Genomic DNA, 19,713 nt, shown 5'->3' on the forward strand with positions numbered 1-19,713 from the left:
TTTAAAAAGACCAAAGCATTCACCAGTAAATACTGAAGTTTGTGGAGGAAATTTAACTTTTTGAACTATATTGTATTGGAGATGGTAAATACCTACTCCAACACAATTATTATTATCTACTGACATTTTAGAGGCATCCGCGTAAATGTGATGCCAACCTTGCCAATTATTCGTTGTTAAATAATTAAAAAAGGCTTTGCATAATATTTATCAGATTTTTTAATTCCTATGTCATAGCGGATATCAGGATTTAAAACAAGGGATTCAAAGGCTGAGTTAAAAAGCGGGAAAACAGGTAATCTATGTGTAGGGGCATCAAGCGACAAATATCGGATATAGCTATTAACTAAGCAAGGGCGAGATTTGTGCAACCAAAATTGATTATTATTTACTAAATCTAACAGTTTTTTTTTAATTTCGGAGTAAGGGGATGGTTTGAAAATTGCAAACAGCGAATAAAAAACTTGTCAGCCAGATATTGCCGCCTTAGATAGAGCGGTGGTTCACCGCATTCTACCTGCAATGCATTTATTGGCGATGATGCCATGGCTCCACAAATTATCCTCATAGATTTTGCCTGTATCTTATCCAACTGTTTAAAACCAGCTACGTTACAAGGTTCTAAAAGGAATGTACCATAGTCTAAAACACTTCTTATTAAAGCGTTATACAGCCATTTTAGATTAAACGGGTGAGATCCCCACCACACTCCAGATAAACATCTAATTATGTTTAACGAACGTTCACACTTCGACGCAATATACTCATTATGGGCATTACCATTAAGTTTCGAATCTAAAATTACGCCTAAAAATTTGGCCTCCTTGTCAACTGGAATTTGTAATCCATTATATTTTACCACCACTGGAGGAGGAAAGCGCATACGGGTAAAAATTACAGTGGAACTCTTCTTAACTGAAAGATCTAATCCATTCTCATCTAACCATACCTTTAGACGTGCTAGGGCTCGCGACAGTCTAATGGAGGCTCTTGGAATAGATTGATCTATTACATAAATTGTTAAATCATCGGCGTATTGCAGAAGATACAATTCACCATCTATATCTGTTAACATATATGATTCCAAATCTGAAGTCACGCTAGTCACTACATCCTCTATATCTGACGAATAAATATTATACAAAGGAGGACTTATCACTGAGCCTTGGGGCAGCCCTTTATCAACAACCCGCACCTCCATCGACGTTGTATCTTGTAAAGGCAGAGCAATAAATCTTTCCAATAAAACGTTTATAATAAAATTACTTATAATTTCCGGAACACCTAATAAATCTAACTTTCGTTTGAGAATATCTATCCTTACATTATCATATGCTGCGTTTATGTCCTAAAAAGCTGCTAAAACTGATTTATTTTCTGTAAAAGCAATACGAACGTCAGTGATAAAAAGAGCTAAATTATCTATAGTACCTTTTCCTTTTCGGAATCCATATTGACTTTGGGCAAGGAGGTTATATTTTTCAATATGCCACTCCAAGCGGTTTTTTACGAGATGCTCTGCAATCTTTAATAGCACTGATGATAAGACTATGGGGCGATAGGAAGAAGCTGAAGACGAAGGTTTTCCAGTAGTGTTAGCACGGCGACCAGCGGAAATGCGAAAGTATGGACAAACTGTGGAAATAAACCTAAGGTGCCGTTCCGATCTTTTTTCGTTCCGAAAAATTCAATTAAAATGCCACTTTATGACAGAATATAGTCACAAACTGTGGAGATGAACTTAAGGTGCCGTTCCGATCTTTTTTAGTTCCGAATAATTCAATTAAAAAGCCACTTAATGACAGACTATAGTTCTAAAAATTCAAATAATATCCTACATTATGACATATACTATAGTGTGTCATAAAGTGGCATTTTAATTGAATTTTTCGGAACGAAAAAAGATCGGAACGTCACCTTAGGTTTATTTCCACAGTTTGTCCATACTTTCGTATTTCCGCTGGTCGCCGTGCTAGCACTATAGGTTTTAAAATGGGAATAACCTTCTGTGTTTTCCATGAATTTGGAATATTACCCGTTAATAACATTAAATTAACCAAATCCAAATAATAATTTAAAATTTCATCTAAAGCGTGTTTAAAAAAAGAGTATGGTATACCATCGATGCCCGGAGCCGAGTCTTTTAAATTTGCAACAACACCTTTTAACTCTTGAAGAGTAAAAAGCGAGTTATGATCTTTAAGGCTAACTTCACCTAAAGGTGATGGACGGAGAAGTGATACAGAAGGAGGTGCTAGTCTTTTTAAAAAATCGTTGGCTAAAGAGTCTGGCATAGGATGAAAAGGAGGTTTATATGCTGACCTGTACCTTTTAATATTATTCCGACAGTATATATTAAGTCTATGATTATTCCAAACTATAGAAGCACGTGTGTCCGGATAGATATATTTACAAAACTTTTTCCAGCTTGCAGACTTCTTTTTCTTAAATATTTTTTTTGCATCGTTAACAGACTTACAATAAATATCATAGTTTTCAAAGGTAGAATTATTATTATATTCTCTTTCAGCCTGTTTTCTTTTATGTATAGCAACTGAACAGTCATTATCCCACCAAGGAGGTGATGGAATGTAACATTTAGGTGTTTTCTTAATAGGAAGAGTTTCATCAGCTGATTCGATCAAAGCAGATGCTAGAGCATCAGCGCAAACAGATTCATTACCTGGTGATATACTAGGAAGATGGGGTAGTTTATTTTTTAGTGTATGATAAAACTTTTCCCATTCTGCATTTTTTAAGTTATATTTTAATGATGATGAATTAGTAGGCTGATTTTGCTTTTTATTTTTACAGGGGAGAGACAGAAGAATAGGGAAGTGATCACTACCATGACTAGATGATAGAACTGACCAGTGTAAAAGAGAAGATAAATTTGAAGTACAAATAGGCAAATCACTATAACCCTCGTTAGGTGCAGTTTGCCGTGTTGGGAACCCTGTGTTGAGAATACATAACTTATGGAAATCTAATAAATCTAGTACTTCAAAACCCCACTGATTGTTATTACTACTACCCCAAGACAAATGTTGGGCATTAAAATCCTCATTATATGGCTCTGTGGTTGTCCTCTTTGCAGAGTTTTTGATGACCGATGAGAAATTTTGTTTTTGAGAGTCTATAAATGAAGGGGATAGGCTAGAATAGGTTAAAACTGTTGAGTATAATTTAGAAATAGGAGGGTGGAGTTTTGATGGTTCGGCATAGGATAAGTTTTTGTGAGCCATGGACTCTTTAATTAATTTTTGTCGTTGGAACTCAGGGCAATTCTTACTTGTGGCTATATGGGAAGCTTGGCAAAGACAACAGAAAACAGAATCTTCATCTACAGAACATTTCTCACCAGAATGACTCTGACCACAACGGAAACATCTGGGGGTTGATCTGCACTGTGACTTAGCATGTCCATACCTGCAGCAATTGTAACACTGTATGGTGGGATAGATGTACAAGTCGACAGGCAAGGAGTTATAACACATAAAAATTCTTTTTGGTAATACTTGGCCATCAAATGTAAAAACAACTGACTCTGTATTTACAAACTGTACAGTATTATTTACAATGTTTTTTTTCTTTAAGCATCTTACTTTTAAAATGTCCCCACGACCATACGGTAAAGTAATATTGGCCAAAATGTCATCATCAGACCAATCGGCTAGAATACCTCTAACCAAGCCAACACGACTAACTTGAAAAGATGGAAGAAAAACTTTGTAATTGTTCTGTTTTAGATTCTCATTAGTAATAAAATTATTTGCATCAGAAAATACAGAGAAAGATAATGACAATCTATTCCTGCCAATTCTCTTAAGGCTACCGTTTTCTATATTCTTAATATTATGGTTTTTAAGGAAGCGACCAAATTCGACGGGATGTAAAGTGCAGTTTCCATTAGGAGATGATATTTCTTTTTGCACATGTACTACATAAGGTATAGATTCAGTGTCGGTGTACAACAAACGACTAACACGAGGATTCACCAAGCCCTGATGTTTTTCAATGACACCGCTGTATGTACTTCTTGGATATTATTCAGGTTTTCTTTATTTTCCGTGTCACTCAAGCACATACAGTTGATGTCAGGTTTTGTTTTGTCAGGATTTTTCCTAATCTTTTTATTGCATTTTCTGCATACTCGCCTAGATGCAGCAGGGCGTTTGCGGTTTGTAGATTTGTTATTAACGGACGAATCTGTGTCCATACTTGAGTCATTTACATTTTCAGTAGTATGAATAGTAATAAATTGGCCAACAGGGGGGCCTTCCAGCCCCCCTGGGTCTTCATCCATATTTACAGAATATATACAAAAAACTTACCAAATAGTATGCACAAATAAAAATAAAAACTAAAAGAAACTAATAATAAGATAGAAAACTAACAAACGAAGATATTTACAATAAATAAAACAAAAATTAAAAATTTCTAGAAAACACGACCGCCCTTTTCGAAGATTCCCGCGCTTTCTTCTACTTAAACCTTATGTTTACGTAAACAATGAACTGTCAAAGAAATCTATCATATAACGCGCCTAACAATGATTGATACTTTGACTTAGGTGCTTTGCGTTTTTAGACGTAGGTATATAAAATTCTCGCGTCACAGTGTATGTGCTTAACTCCTTTAACACTTTGATGCAGCGTAATATAATATTATAATTATTACGTTTTATGTTTACAGGTAGCAGAAAAAGCGTTTAACGAAATAACCGAAATGACTGGGAGAATTTATGCTATAATTTTGAAACACTGAAAATAAATACAAGGAGTGGGAATTTTTTGCTCGGTAACAATGATGACAACAAGTAGACACTTAACATTTTCACAAAGGCCATAGTTATAATATGTGTTATTTAATAATTATTAATAATATTTAAATTAAATAAAAATTAAATAAAATAAAAATTTAATCCCATACAAAAACACAATTTTGGCTGATTTTTGCTCTATATCGGTACGGAATCCTTCGTGCGCAAGTCCGACTCGCACTTGACCGATTATTTATTAAATCGATTTGAAAGGGATGACATTACGATGTTGCTACTTTTAATTTCTTCACTTTCTTGACAGAGACAGACTATGACATATACAAAGATTATAATAAGTAGGTACTTTACATAGATTAGATTGTTTCTTGTAATGTCGTAAATTAAACACACAATATAACTACATCATAATTATTTTAAATTTTCTTAACTACATAATATATCGCTGGCCCCGGGCTATAAAGGCGTAATATCAAAAATCGTTTTGTTCAGGAGAGACAAAATAAGCTATTTTGTTTATAATGCAGCGTACAGTGGTCCAAAACAAATGTGTGATATCTTATATGAAAGTTAATTTTTTTACCTATTTAACCATATCAAAATAATTGTAATAGTATAAAAAAATATTGAAATAATTGAAAAAAGTATAATACAACTAATATGCGATATTGTTTTAATTGTAACATTGTCTATTGACTTAAGACTGTAAGAACATAATACGACGTATTTTTCGCTTTAGATTTCGAGCGTACCAGCCGATTACTCCGTTCTTCTTACAGCGAAAGCTTAGTTGTATCGTATCTTCACCGGTTTTTTTTTTGGTTATGTTTCATAGAGTAGGTAATGCAAGAATACAGTTTTAGTCGTTACAGAATTTTCGATTCAATAAAGCTTTTGTCATTTATTATACCTAAAATATTATTTTAAAAATATGAAACAAATAGGGGTGATAGACTAATACTCAGAGAAGCCAAAAATCAAATAACATTAAAAAGGGCGTAACCGGCGTTTACCGCTTTGTTGCCCGGGGCCAGCGATATATAAATCATAATATTTACAACGTGTTTTTAAACTGTATTTAATATAAAGTATCAAAATCTTTTATAATGACTGGATACAGTGTGGCCATAAGAGGCCACACCGGAAATAAGTGGCAACTCTATTAATGTCGTGACTTTTTTGACGGGCTATAATACTATATAGTTGCGTTGCGTAGACAGAGCATTGAGCAATATTCTTTGGTTAGCTTTGAGATGAGACATGAGGTTAGTTGAGTCAGGACTCAGGAGTCAGGGCTCAGGCTCAGCCTTGAGCCTAGAAATCTGTCGGCGGGCAGCGGGCTGCCTGAGCCGCTCAGGCAGATTTCTATGCTTTGGGGTTAATATGTAAAAAAAAATAACGTTGTCTATTATTGTTTTGACTTTTGCAAATTGTTTTAATGGCCGCTACGTCCTTACAAAATCTGTGGTCCTAACAATATTGGTTTATTTTTGTTGTATGACTTGCTATTGCAGCTAACTTTTACGTTTTAATTACATACAGTTATCGTAAAGCCTTCAAAATTGAGACCTATATTACAATGGAGAACGTCCCAGATGTGCCTATAGTGCAGCATTTAAATCTATTACATCCTATGCCTCCTCTGCAGGAATCGATGCTTCAGCCCCTTAACAATGTACAGATTCATCAAAATCCACCGGAACCGCCTCCTGCAGCACCGGACGAACAGCTGCAGCCGAAGGTAAAAAACGAGAAAAAGAAAAAGGAGGCTATCGACGGCCAAGCTCGTGAAATAATATTTAAGGTGATTAAGTTCTTCGAGAGTGAAAAACAAAACAGAGGATATGCTTTTCCCGTAGAAAATGTAGTCAAGCGAGCCTGTGCAGCCACCGGCCTGTCGGAGAGTACAATTAAACGAATAAAACGAGAGGGACTGCGAGCGGAAGCGACACAAACGAAAATGACCGGGCCTAAAAAGAAACGAGTGAGGAAAACGAAGGTGCAGCTCGATTACTACCAGCTGTGTGCCCTCCGCGGCATCGTCAATAGCTACTCCATGCGGAAAGAGATCCCTACGTTAGGTAAAATATTGACGGCCGCCAAACACGAACTCAACTATAGAGGAGGTAAGGAATCTCTAAGACTGATACTGTTAAACAAGCTAGGTATCAAATTCAAAAAGTGTGAGAAGAAAAATAAGAAGCCTCCAGAAGTAAATCCACCCCCGATACAGCCCATGTCTAATGTTATGGTTCATCAGCAGATGGCTCCGATGAAAGCCGAGAACCACTGTATATACACAAATATGATGCCGCAAGTTCCACCAGTGTCCTACTAGTATAAGTTTGTTATAAAGCTTGGTAATAATTGTACTGGGAGTCGTGAGAAAAGTTTAGTAAAGATTTTTATGAACAAGGGTTAAATAGATATGAAAGGTTCAAATGGAGGAGACTCGAGTAAGCAGAGCAATTTCTCTAGTTTTGAAAATGTGATCTAATTGTTCCAAGTTTTTCAAATGCAGCGAGGTTCATCATGGTTACTAAACATTAGCTAAGTGTGAATAATGTCATATAATGTAAATAAAAGTATTTGTAAGTTACAATATGAAGATCATATTTAACATAGTAAATGAATGCCTAATTGCTGGAATTGTGTGAGCATAAAAAATATATGAAAGTAGACATTTTTCTATTTTAATGAAATTTGAAACATTTTCATTTCAATATATTTTATTCTTCAGCTTTGTGTAATGTGTACGAAATGGAATTTATCTGTGTAAAACTATAATGTTCCTTATAATATTCAATCAATGCTGGTCATTTCATATTATGTTTAATTTTAATTATTTTATTAGTAATAAAATAATTATGCTTTTTAGGGTTCCGACCCCAAAGGGTAAAAACGGGACCCTATTACTAAGACTTCAATGTCTGTCTGTCTGTATGTCTCCAGGCTGTATCTCAAGAACCACTATAGCTAGACTGCAGGCAGTGTATATCTGTTGCCGCTATAACAACAAATACTAAAAATAAAATAAAGTTAATATTTAAGGGGGGCTCCCATACAAAAAACACAATTTTTTGTTTACTTTCGCTCTATATAGGTTCGGAACTCGCACTTGGCCGATTTTTTATTAATAGGCATTAAAGTTTAATTTTAAAATTAATTTCCACATTGATTATTTTTTTATGGACAATAGTGCTACCAAGATGCAATAACAAAGACAGTGGCAATTCTGATATGGAATATAAAATAGGTAGACAATATTCACATACAAAAAACTATTATTTTTCAGCAGATTTTGTGCAATCAGAATTTTATATTTTTGCATGATAAAGAACTAGATATTCTTGATTCTATATCAATGGATCGGTCCCTGTATAATAATGTTATCATTAAAAAAAGTCAGTATTACCAGTGACATGATAACAATTAAGTTGTTAAAAAAACGTGTACATTATACCCTCATTTTATATTAAGCAAATGTAATTCATTATATTAATGATATAATTATAAGGCTGAATATAATATTATATAAATAAATGATATTAATTTTTAATAAAAAATATTGTTTTTATTTCATAACTTGCTTTCCATGGGTGTACCCAGGTTCTGGGCCAGGGGGGGGCAAATTACCCAGGTTCTGGTGCCAGTGGGGGCGAATTACCCAGGTTCTGGGCCAGGGGGGGGGGGGCAAATCAGATTTTTCATTAGCTAGGTGCTTATAAAGAATAAAAAATTCATAATTTTTAGTTGTAAAAATATTGTATTGCAAACAAATGGCAAAAATTAGTTTTCTTAATTTTTAATTTTTATAGATAAAAGTACTTAGTAGGGACGTCAACATGATCCAGGGGGGGCGGCTGCCCCCCCCCCCCCCCCCCTCGGTACGCCCATGTTGCTTTCTATTCAAACATCCTGCAATTATTTGGAGTTTTATTTTGATAGATAAGACATATTAAAAGAAACAAAACCGGTACTAAAATATTTTTATTTAACAAAGAAAAACCCTGAAATTTTAATATTGTAATAATTATTATTTATAGTAAGAATTCAATCATCATTATAAACAAGTATTTGGCAAATTATAACTAAAAAATCGAAAATAAAATTGGTGGTTGAATTTACTTACAAAGTTATAACTAAGTATATTAAAATATATAATATACATATACATATATACACATTTTTTTAAAATGAAAATTCTTCCCTAAATTCATTTAAATTTAAAAAAAAATAATGAGTCTTTAAATATATTGAATGTAATAATTATTATGTACAATATAGACTAGATTCTGGGAACAATTGCATACCCTGAACAAAATAAACAGTAATATTGCCAGCTTTTTATCTGGAGCCTACACAAAGACGTGGATGAAGCTGGTATATTACAATGATTTGAATAAATCTTGTAACTTGCCTACTTTATCATCTACATTTTCTATCCACGTTTTTTTTTATGAAATAAGGGGGCAAACGAGCAAACGGGTCACCTGATGGAAAGCAACTTCCGTCGCCCATGGACACTCGCAGCATCAGAAGAGCTGCAAGTGCGTTGCCAGCCTTTTAAGAGGGAATAGGGTAGGGAAGGGAATAGGGTGGGGGATTGGGCCTCCGGTAAACTCACTCACTCGGCGAAACACAGCGCAAGCGCTGTTTCACGCCAGACTTCTGTGAGAAGGCGGTATTTCTCCGGTCGAGCCGGCCCATTCGTGTTAAAGCATGGCTCTCCCACGTATATTTTTCATTTCAAATTGTTTTCCCGGCCCTAGAGCCTCCAATTTCTCGATTTTTGCAAAAGAAACAACAATTTTTTAATTATTACTACCTGCTTCATCCACTAACGTCTTCGCCCAAGTTAAGTTAGTTACTATACTTCGCCGCCAGGGGCGCTGTTTTATTTCCATACAAATTAAATTTAAAAAAAAAAACAAAATTGGCCAGTCACAACTCTTTTTTAAATTATATGACCTGCCAAGCCGCAAGTTGGTCTACCATAGACAACTATTTGAGGTATTTGTGTTGCGTGCGTATGTGCGACATCATGGCGGTGCGCTGGGCGAACGCGGCGGGGCAGTGCGGACACTTGTACGGCCGCTCGCCCGTGTGCGTACGAATGTGGTTCGTCAGGATCTTCTGATTCTGAAAAACGAAGTATTGCGGTCATTGGAAAGTCGTGAGGAGTTTTCATTTTTAGATAGGCCACGGTAAATAAATCAGAGAGAATTATTGCAGAACACTTCCTTACACACGCTTGACTCGGGGAGTAAGCTGGCGAACGCGTGACGAGAGCGTTACGAAAAGTGTGATCGGGTTACGCGACCGGAGAAGTGCGCGCGCACATTTTCTCAAACTTCTGTACGCATGCTGGACTTGATAAGTAAGCTGGTAAATGCGTGACGTGCAGTGTTGAGGACAAGTATAATTTATTAAAATCTGATAAGTACTTTTGTAGTAATCATTATTTTAATCTATGCCAGAACTTTGGGACCGACTAGGTAGTAGGACCAGTAGATATAAATTGTGCGCCTGTGTCCCTTCATACTTTTTACCGTATGGTACTCACTACTCACATGGAAGGCTCTGCCGCAGATATCGCAGATCTTGTTGCGCGGTTTCTCCTCCTTCATGTGCACGTACCGCGTATGCGTGCGTAGCCCAAATGCGTTGCTGTAGTACTGGAATTACATTCAAAAATATAACAAATTCATCTAGTTTGATGATAGGGGAACGGACTTAAAGATATACCAGGAATAGATTCCAGCAGGGCGATTCACTGTGACGGTGGCCGCCTGATTATTTTTTAATGCCCAAGTGTGTGCGCAGTATGACTGGCGAGAGATCAGGCTTTTTACATGCCCATCCGATGCATGAATCACCTTATTTGTCAAGACAATCAGGTAATCTGCATTGTACTAGCCAAACTTAGAAATGTTTCTAACGTGGGAATCGAACCCACGAGCTCCGAGTCGAGAACCACGCTTTAAACCACTGGACCACGGAGGCGTCTTGTATACAAAGATAGGGGACATATTAACCGATTCAGCGCGGATGACACGGGCGCCGTGTCATACGCGTTTTTAAAGTGTGGCGTATGACACGGGAGCCGTGTCATTTGAAAAACGATTGTATCTCCCTCAAATTACACTTTAGAAGGTTCTACTCTGAATAAAATCATCTTAATTTTCCACGAAGAACAAGCCTATAGGCTTCACCTCTGAATATTGTGTGAATTGAAAAAAGGTGTTGCGGTTCTGATCACAAAAATTCGGACGCCCGCCGGCTAACTAGCCGCCAGCTAACCTAATCGCCAGGTCTATGACAGAATAATGTAACTGCAACTTATAGGACTGGTACTGACTTGAAAATTATGAAGATTGAGAACAGAAATACTGAGTACAGAATAAGAATTATTATTTAATACTTTTTAGTTCAGTTTAGAAAATTAAATTGTTTTTACTTAGAAAGTCGGTTTTAATTTTTTTGTTTAAAAATAATAATATTACTCTTTTTAGTTATTCTTAAGGTTTTCTACACAGTTTTGGCGTTTTTTTATTAACATAATTGTCACCAACACACCTTGGTAGCCATAACATCAAATTCGAATAATAGTATTGTGCTTTAAAATAACAAAATAATATTATAATCATTAGACAAACTACAGAATAATGATCAAAAACATCAGTCTCAATCTATAAGACTATGAAAAGTACTAATAACAGGGTCATAATTTGATGATGCATTATGTAGTGTTGATGATGATGATTAATATAATCAGCATAGTAGCTTATGATTTTGGTATTTTAAACAACAGCGAAACTCCCAAACACGTATCTATAAGGAATCAGGAGTTCTGTTCAGCACCTTCGGGACCGTGGTATACCATGGTGCAAAATTTTACTTTTTGGTAGCATAATATGATCAAAACACATCCCATAAAACCAAAATAACCACATATTCCCATTTGATTTTCAAGAAGTCCCCTGGATTCCTCATGGTTCCCACTTCCCATCATCAGATCACCACTTTTGTGAACATGGTACCAACTCGGAACCGGATCAATCGGAACAAATACCCCATACAACAAAATAAAAATTTTGAAAAGCTGACCCCTAGTGGCCAGCATCATATTGTCTTTGTATCGCTCACCTTATCGCATATATTACAGTAGTGTTGGGTCTGCTTGAGGTGGAACAGCTTGTAGTGGTTGGTCATGTAGATCTTCTTGGTGAACACTCGCCCGCACTCAGGACACGGGATCCTGGAGTACAATCATTGAGTATCATTAATGATAGTCTAAGAGCCAACGCTAAAACTCGCGCGGGCGCATGCTCGTGTGCATAATGAAAAATTGTATGGGCAGCGCAGGCGCGTGCGACGGAGCGCGGACGCGGGCGACGGACTGTCACACGCGCGGCGGACGGCGGGCACACGGCGCGGGCACACGCTTTTCGGAGTCGACGTTGTTTCCGTTGACGTCTTTTTGCCAAATAATAAATTAGTAAATAATCCATGGTAATCTCCTTGATACATCTGTAGGTACACGCTCATGGGCGTACCGAGGGGGGGGGGGGGCACTAAGTATATTATCTAGTACTTTCATCTATAAAAAAAAAAAACGATTTTTTGCCATTTGTTTGCAATACAATATTTTTACAACTAAAAATTATTAATTTATTATTCTTTATAAACACCTAGCTTATAAAAAATCTGATTTGCCCCCCCCCCCCCCCCCCCTGGCCCAGAATCTGCTTAAATTGCCCCCCCCCCCCCCCCCCCCTGGCCCAGAACCTGGGACTACGCCCATGTACACGCTCGAGATAAAAATTATACTAGCAGCGCTGAATAAAGCGCTCGCACGTGGCGGTCTTCCGACGCGTGCGCCCGCGTCCGCATCCGCCCGTGTTTTAGCGTTGGCCCTAATAATATGGAGTTAATGGAGCTTATACCACATAAAAATAATTAAAATAATTGATATACTTGTACAAAGTAATACTAACTAGGCATAACATTAATTTATACGTGGGAGAGCCATGCTTCGGCACGAGTGGGCCGGCTCTTTACACTACAATATTTTTATTTTTTGTGAATCGCGTCTCATACCAGAGATTTACGAATTTCTAATTTTTATTCGCGCCTTAAAAATTTTAAGAGCAAAGTTTCATCGAAGTGGGAAAAAATATCATGTGGACAGCATTTTTGACGACCAAGGTGATGAAGAATAAAATATTTTATTGTTTGACAGATTTATTATTTGACAGATAAATAATTGACTGATTATTTAAATTGTAAATGTTTTATTATTTGACTGATTATAAAAAAAAAATTGATGAAACTTTGCTCTTAAAATTTTTAAGGCGCGAATAAAAATTAGAAATTCGTAAATCTCTGGTATGAGACGCGATTCACAAAAAATAAAAATATTGTAGTGTAAAGACTATACCAAAGTATTTTTCAGTTTGGACAGAAGGTGCGGAAATCATATAGGAAAGCAGAAAAAAAAATAAAGTCTAAATATTTAAAAACCTTAAAATCTCAGGAACTACTTGAATTGTAGGAATGAAATAAAGTACAAAATTTGTGTCTCTTAATGATCAATGTAATCAACTGGGTAGCAAGTTTACAAACCCTCGTAATTAATTTAAATAAAATAATTTCGTTTTCAGGGAGTCAAAAAATGACAAATTTAAAAATTGATTTTCTCAAAAACGAAGTAAAATGCGCACACGGGAGTTCTACTCTTGCATTTAAAATATATGAGGCCATCGACTCATTGCATTAACTTAGTCATGTCCGATTTTGGGGATTTCTAAAACACTGTGCGACGCGACACGTCATGGCTATATTCTCTTTGTACGAAAACTTATGAGTAGACATCAGATTATATCATGCATTTGAATATTTGCGCAAATGCATATTATAATGGCACTTTTTAGGCGATAGTGCATATTTAGGTCATTAGATAGCTAATGCCATCTGTTGGCGCTTGTCGACACAAAAAGTCAGTAATATGAAACTGCAGCATAATGTCGCCTAGTAGTCGCCTTTACAGTGAAATAAGTTGACACGAACTATATTTTACGTAATTAAACTTGGTAACGCATATGCATGTGTCTTTTCTATCTTTTAGAAAAGGAAGATCTTCCGACCGAGCGAGATAGCATGTTCGGTCAAGCCGGAGCCCACTGACGTCATTTCAGACGTTGTATATCTTGTCGTTCTCCAAAACTTCGATGGATTGTGAGCACTGACCTCCATTATACAAGTACGCTGGACTTATGATACCCACCTGCTTTTTGTGCCTATTTGAAGCGGATTCAGCGCAACCATTCGGTCATTTCAACAAAATAAGTCCAGCGTACTTGTATAATGGAGGTCAGTGATTGTGAGGCTCACATACGGTTTTGCTCGATAGTTTTACTCCAAATCTAAGGAAATGACATATTTGACATATTTAATTCCATCGAGCCGGCTCGAAGCGAGCCTTCGAGCTGTCAGTTTTGCGGTCCACACGGTGGTTGTTGCTCGATTTGGAGTAAAACTATCGAGCAAAACCGTATGTCAGTACTTAACATAATTGTGGGTACCGCCACACTACCATAAGCACAATTTATGAGCTTACCGGTAAACCCTTCGCGGCGCGTGAGCAACAGAATCTTTCAGGTGTTTCTGATACGCCGTTGGATGTGGGTAGTATTTATCGCACTCCACGCAGTAGCACAGTTCGCCGACGGCCGTGTGCGGGACGTGCACCCGCCGGAGGTGGTTGTGCAGCTTTAACCCGCTGTCGTACGCGCCGCCGCAGATCCCGCACTCGGCGGGGAGGTGCATCAACCTAATAACAGATGGCGCTTTTACAAATTGAGATAAAGGTACCAGTTAGTGCCATAACTCACCGGGAAGCCATGGAGACGTTGCATGGACGTTGCCATGGTAACGTCACTGGCCACGTCGCTATGGCTTCCCGGTGAGCTATGACACTTACACATGCTCAAAAATAGCAAGCTTATTATCATGTTTTAAACAAGCATGCTATTTGAACTCGACACATTTGCTTCTATTAAGCATGCTTATTATTAGCGAAAAGCTGATTGAGGAATAAAGCTGTCGCACAGTCTACAAATTATAAAGTTTCAAATATTAGATACCTACCTCATATGATGAGTGATTCTCTTCCTGTTATTAAATTCTTTTTTGCAGTGGTCGCAAATGTACTTATGGCACTTTACATGTTTCCTCCAATTCTTAAGTATGCTAAAATACATATGTAATAGTTAGTTATTGAATTTTTTACACATTCGCACCCTTAAAAGCTGGTGGTACTATTGGAGAAGTTGATTCCTAGGAAGATGTAGTTACACACTATAAAGTTAATATACCTAGCGAAATAGAGAAACAAAGGCCTGAGCAAGTGAGATGTCACTATCAGTTTAGTTATACTGTGTGGTAAAAAGAGACGTGTGATACATGACAGCAGAACTCTATTTTTGACGTCCAGTCGGCACTTATTGGCACGATGAGTTTAATCTCTAAGGGGGATATTAGATTATCATATATATTGGATCCGAGATCATTGAGTCTTCTTCTTCTTTTAAAAATGGCCGCCTCGGTGAGTTGCCAATGTCAGAGTGGCTTAAAGGACTTGTCAATGATATTGGATAATGTAATATAGACATATGATTCATTTCTTCCTTGATCATAGATTTTTGACATTTGCTGAGAGATTGGATTCAATACGGTCATAGAAATAGGTGTTGCCAGTTATTTAATATAAAAAAGAGTTTTTAATTTCTTGTTCGTTAATATGTTTCAAATAATGTAATGTAATTATACTTGGATAATCTTGCTGAAATAACAAAAAACAAGCCATATTAAAAATGACGATGTCTTTTGACAAATCGAATTCTCTGAGATCTAGTAACCCTGACGTCAATACCTGTCAGCGTTAGCACTCTCCATTGGCTATTGGAACCACATATGACGTAAAATAGGATCAATGAAATATGATAATGTAATATGCAGATATGATCAAATGATCATATATATTGGATCCTATATATGATCATAGAAATAATCCAATATAAATGATAATGTAATACCCCCCTAAGTATGTAAAAATGTAGTGCCATTAATTATATTATAGTTATGCGGGGTAGTTCCCGAACCGGTGGTAGGCCTCATGTAGACACGACATTCTATAAGTGTTAACTTTGTTAACCTACTAAGAAATAAACATTTTTCATTTCATTTCATTTCATTTATGTAACACACACACACACATACACCTATGTAGTTTGGTCGCGTAAAGGGCCCCCGAGACGATCAAACGGTTTGATTCAAACCTTACGTGTTTGATGTCGGTTAGAACGGTTTGATGTCGGTTAGAACGGATGCTCTAGATTCTAGAACAAGGATCGCGATTTTCTTATCTTATGTTTATAACATTAATGTCCTCCGTCAGAAGCTCAGAAGAGAAAAGAAAAAGACTGGCCCAAAGAATAGTATAGACTATGGACTAATATAATATCGTTTTACCCACGAACATCTACAGAAAGTGCTAGAAACTACAGCTTCTTTCTTTTTTTCTTCTCCATAATCCAGCACTAAACTAAGCCGGGTTTGTTCAAATCTTCAAACGCGTCGGAACACGATCAAATGGCGCGTCAATGCTTCAAACACGTAAATGTTTGACAAACCGTTCAAACATGCTTTGTAAACGATCAAAATGGTTTGAGTCAAACCAAAATTTACGTGTTTGAACTTTGAGTCAAACCTGGCGCGTCAATGCTTGAAACACGTAAATGTTTGACAAACCGTTCAAACATGCTTTGTAAACGATCAAAATGGTTTGAGTCAAACCAAAATTTACGTGTTTGAACTTTGAGTCAAACCGTTTGACCATCTCGGGGGCCCTTTACGTCCAACCCAGTCGACAGATAACAATTAACATTGAATTGACATGACCCAACCAAATGACGCTGGTCTGTCAACTACCTTGGAATCAATTTCCTCGATGGTACCATCGAGGAAGTTGATTCCTATGCAATTGACAGACCAACGTTATTTGGTCGAATATGTCAATTCAATGTTAATTGTGATCTGTCAGCTGGGTTTGACGTAACGCGACCAAACTACTTATGTCCCCGATTTGCATAGGAATCAACTTCTCTGATAGTACATTTGGCAGCGCCGTACATGTGGAACACACCGCATAGTACACGAAATGCGGCGCGTACGCTGCTGACTCAATATGTCTTCGGCTTCACGTTATTTCATACAAGAAATTCTAAAGTGCGGCACGTTCGTAATGATAAACCACGACCGTCCATTGAGAACGAGATAATTTTGGGCCGATAAAATGCCACTGTATGACATTGGCTTTAGGTTAAATCTATCACTTACATTTCAATGCTATATTAAGGGATTCTGGCATCACTTACTGAAAACACTGACTGCACTCCGGACAAGTGTATACAAATTTGTGGCGATCTAGTATGTGGTTACTTGCTTTGTCGGAAGTGTCCCACAACAGCAAACACACTCTGCACTGATATAATTCTGGCGTATGTTCCTCATAGTGACTACTGACTCTGTCCAGCGTGATTTCAACGTCACAATAACTGCAGGGACACGACGTTCCACTCTGTTAAACAATAATAAGTTATATATAATTTTTTGTCTTTGTAATTAATTATATTGTATATTGTTTGCTTAAAAGTGTTATTATTGGTTAATATAAATAGCTTTACTCAAAAAACCCTAGGAATGGGCAGAATTGGCAGAACTGGCATAATATCAATAAGATTTCTGTCTCAAATAATCTAAAAATAAAATTGCATTATTTTTTAATGTAAAATACTAATCATTGAGAATAACAGCTTATGTTATGTTAATAGCTGCCTCTGATAAGAGCTAAAATAGTTAAATCTTCTTTAAATGTCTGAGTGCAGCCGTTAATCCTTACCTCAGCTAATTTTGCTATGTCTTTTGATTTCATAGAATTGATTTTTGCACAATGCAAATTTGCTTTATAATGTGCTATTTTATAGCTTTTCTTATTCTCCTTTTTAAGTGCCTGCACATTATTTTGTGTACAAATTAATTTATGGATATAGAATTCAATGTTATTTATATCTAGCAATGTTTTTTCTGTTTTAAGTCTCCCAGATTTCTTTTTCTTTATTTTAATTTTGGGTTTATATTCTGGATCATTCGATTCCTCTTTTATGTCGTAAGTGCTTTCAATTACATCATTGTAATCATTATACAAGTCTGTGTTATTAAAATTGTCTATAGAGTCATCCAAGAACTCTAATGTTTCTTCTTTAATTTTAGTGTCTACTTCTAGACATATTTTTACTTCTTTTTCTATGTCGGCCTCTACTTTAATACTTTTTTCTTCTTCCTTCTTACAGTGTGTACTGACTATTTCATAGTTATTTACTATATTTAGGCATGATAAGGAATCCCTGCCGGTTGGTAGGTTCTGTAAAAGAAACAAATATCAATATAATGTTATATTTCATAATAATAATACATATAATATTAATATATTATAAGATAAAACAAAATGCCTTATTGGTCAGTTAACTAAAGCTGACACGATCAACACATTTACATATTGTGCTTGTGTAGTGTCTGTGAATAAGCATGCGGTGTGACGTTGAACTGCATACACATCATGAAAAGTCTGCGTGACTTATATGAGTGTGAAGGGGACAGTTATTGTTTTTCTTTTGCTACTGTTTATAAATATAGTGTGATGTTACAAGTCAGTCACGTGTGATCGGCGTGCGGCCAGCGTTCGGAACCGTACGATAATAATTATCATACACATACAATAATTTTGTGCCTATGTATGATGTACAATAGCATATTATTATCGTACACAGATTGTATGATAATTTCTATCATGATGCAAACATATAATTATATTTTTAAACATACTGTAAAATGAAATTGCATAAGTGTGAGTGACTGTGCCAGCTTTAGTTAACTGACCTATACACTTTTGAAAAGACTTGGGTATAAATTAAATTATACTTTTACCTACCTCTATATCAAAGCAATGACTTTCTAGGTATTTTTGAGCTTTTTGTATTCGTTTTTGAAAACATTTTGTTCTTTGTAATAGTGCCACACATTCCCAACATAATAATATATCCTTAATACTGGTACTCTGAAAAATACATTAGCACCAACATTTTATAAATATTAAATATTAGTTTTTAATACCTGTGAGCTCTACTGCTATCAGCATGTCCATGCGTGTACCTTTTGTATCAAATAAAAAGTTTTTACTTATGGCTTATGGCCTATGGTTACTAGAACTTCTTTGAAATTAGATGTACTCACATCGAGATAAGTTCCATTATTTAATAATGTTAAAAATAAGTCTGCATTATGTGTTAATTGTTGCAAATTACGACCAGCACTCAAGCAACCACAGCAAATAAGCGGCTTTCCATTCGACAAATTCGACATTGTTTTAAAATTCTAGCGCGCACAATATTACAATTGCTCTACCCAATTACAATAGTTTATGCAACATAGTTGATATTTGATAATATATTTTTCATTAGCGCTAAATCACAAAATGTTGATTTCTGACTATGTTTTGATCTGCAACTACCAGCAACTACGGACTACCGTATGTTTTGATTCTGCCATTCATCAGCCATTTTTTTTTTCATTTTGACAGTCTGACAGATTTTCAGGGTGGGTTCTGAAAACTAATATAGTTTTCAGATTAATAGGTCAGTTAATTTTTTTTTTTCTTCAAAAGTAATATCTAATAAACATTTTCAAAAGCAAAATGCCTCTCATAATTCAAAATGATTAATCCTCTTTGTCATCGGAGAAAAATCCGCCTTTAGTAAGAGTTATCTGTTATTACCAATTACCACATTGGTTAGTACACTGTTTAGAGCTTG

General features: G+C 36.2%; 2 protein-coding genes and 1 long non-coding RNA gene across 3 annotated transcripts; 2 read left to right on the plus strand and 1 right to left on the minus strand.

The window, feature by feature from the left end:
• The first annotated feature begins 2,418 nt into the window (after positions 1-2,418).
• Positions 2,419-3,014, plus strand: LOC121736638. The gene is made up of 2 exons (XR_006037046.1): positions 2,419-2,707; positions 2,815-3,014. It is a non-coding gene; the product is annotated as an uncharacterized LOC121736638 (long non-coding RNA).
• Positions 3,015-6,235: 3,221 nt separating this feature from the next.
• LOC121736636 lies at positions 6,236-7,639 on the plus strand. The gene has a single exon (XM_042127965.1). The coding sequence runs from the start codon at positions 6,360-6,362 to the stop codon at positions 7,116-7,118; it is 759 nt and encodes a 252-aa protein (XP_041983899.1). The 5' UTR covers positions 6,236-6,359; the 3' UTR covers positions 7,119-7,639.
• Positions 7,640-9,742: 2,103 nt separating this feature from the next.
• Positions 9,743-19,441, minus strand: LOC121736624 (zinc finger protein 37-like). Its single transcript, XM_042127952.1, has 9 exons — positions 19,136-19,441; positions 18,834-18,959; positions 17,745-18,266; positions 17,221-17,423; positions 14,933-15,034; positions 14,403-14,615; positions 11,930-12,041; positions 10,354-10,458; positions 9,743-9,922 (listed from the first exon to the last, which is right to left on the minus strand). The coding sequence occupies exons 1-9, from the start codon at positions 19,262-19,264 to the stop codon at positions 9,785-9,787; spliced, it is 1,650 nt and encodes a 549-aa protein (XP_041983886.1). The 5' UTR covers positions 19,265-19,441; the 3' UTR covers positions 9,743-9,784.
• Between the last annotated feature and the right edge of the window lie 272 nt (positions 19,442-19,713).

Source organism: Aricia agestis, chromosome 19, assembly GCF_905147365.1.
Source record: "Aricia agestis chromosome 19, ilAriAges1.1, whole genome shotgun sequence".
NCBI lineage: Eukaryota > Metazoa > Arthropoda > Insecta > Lepidoptera > Lycaenidae > Aricia > Aricia agestis.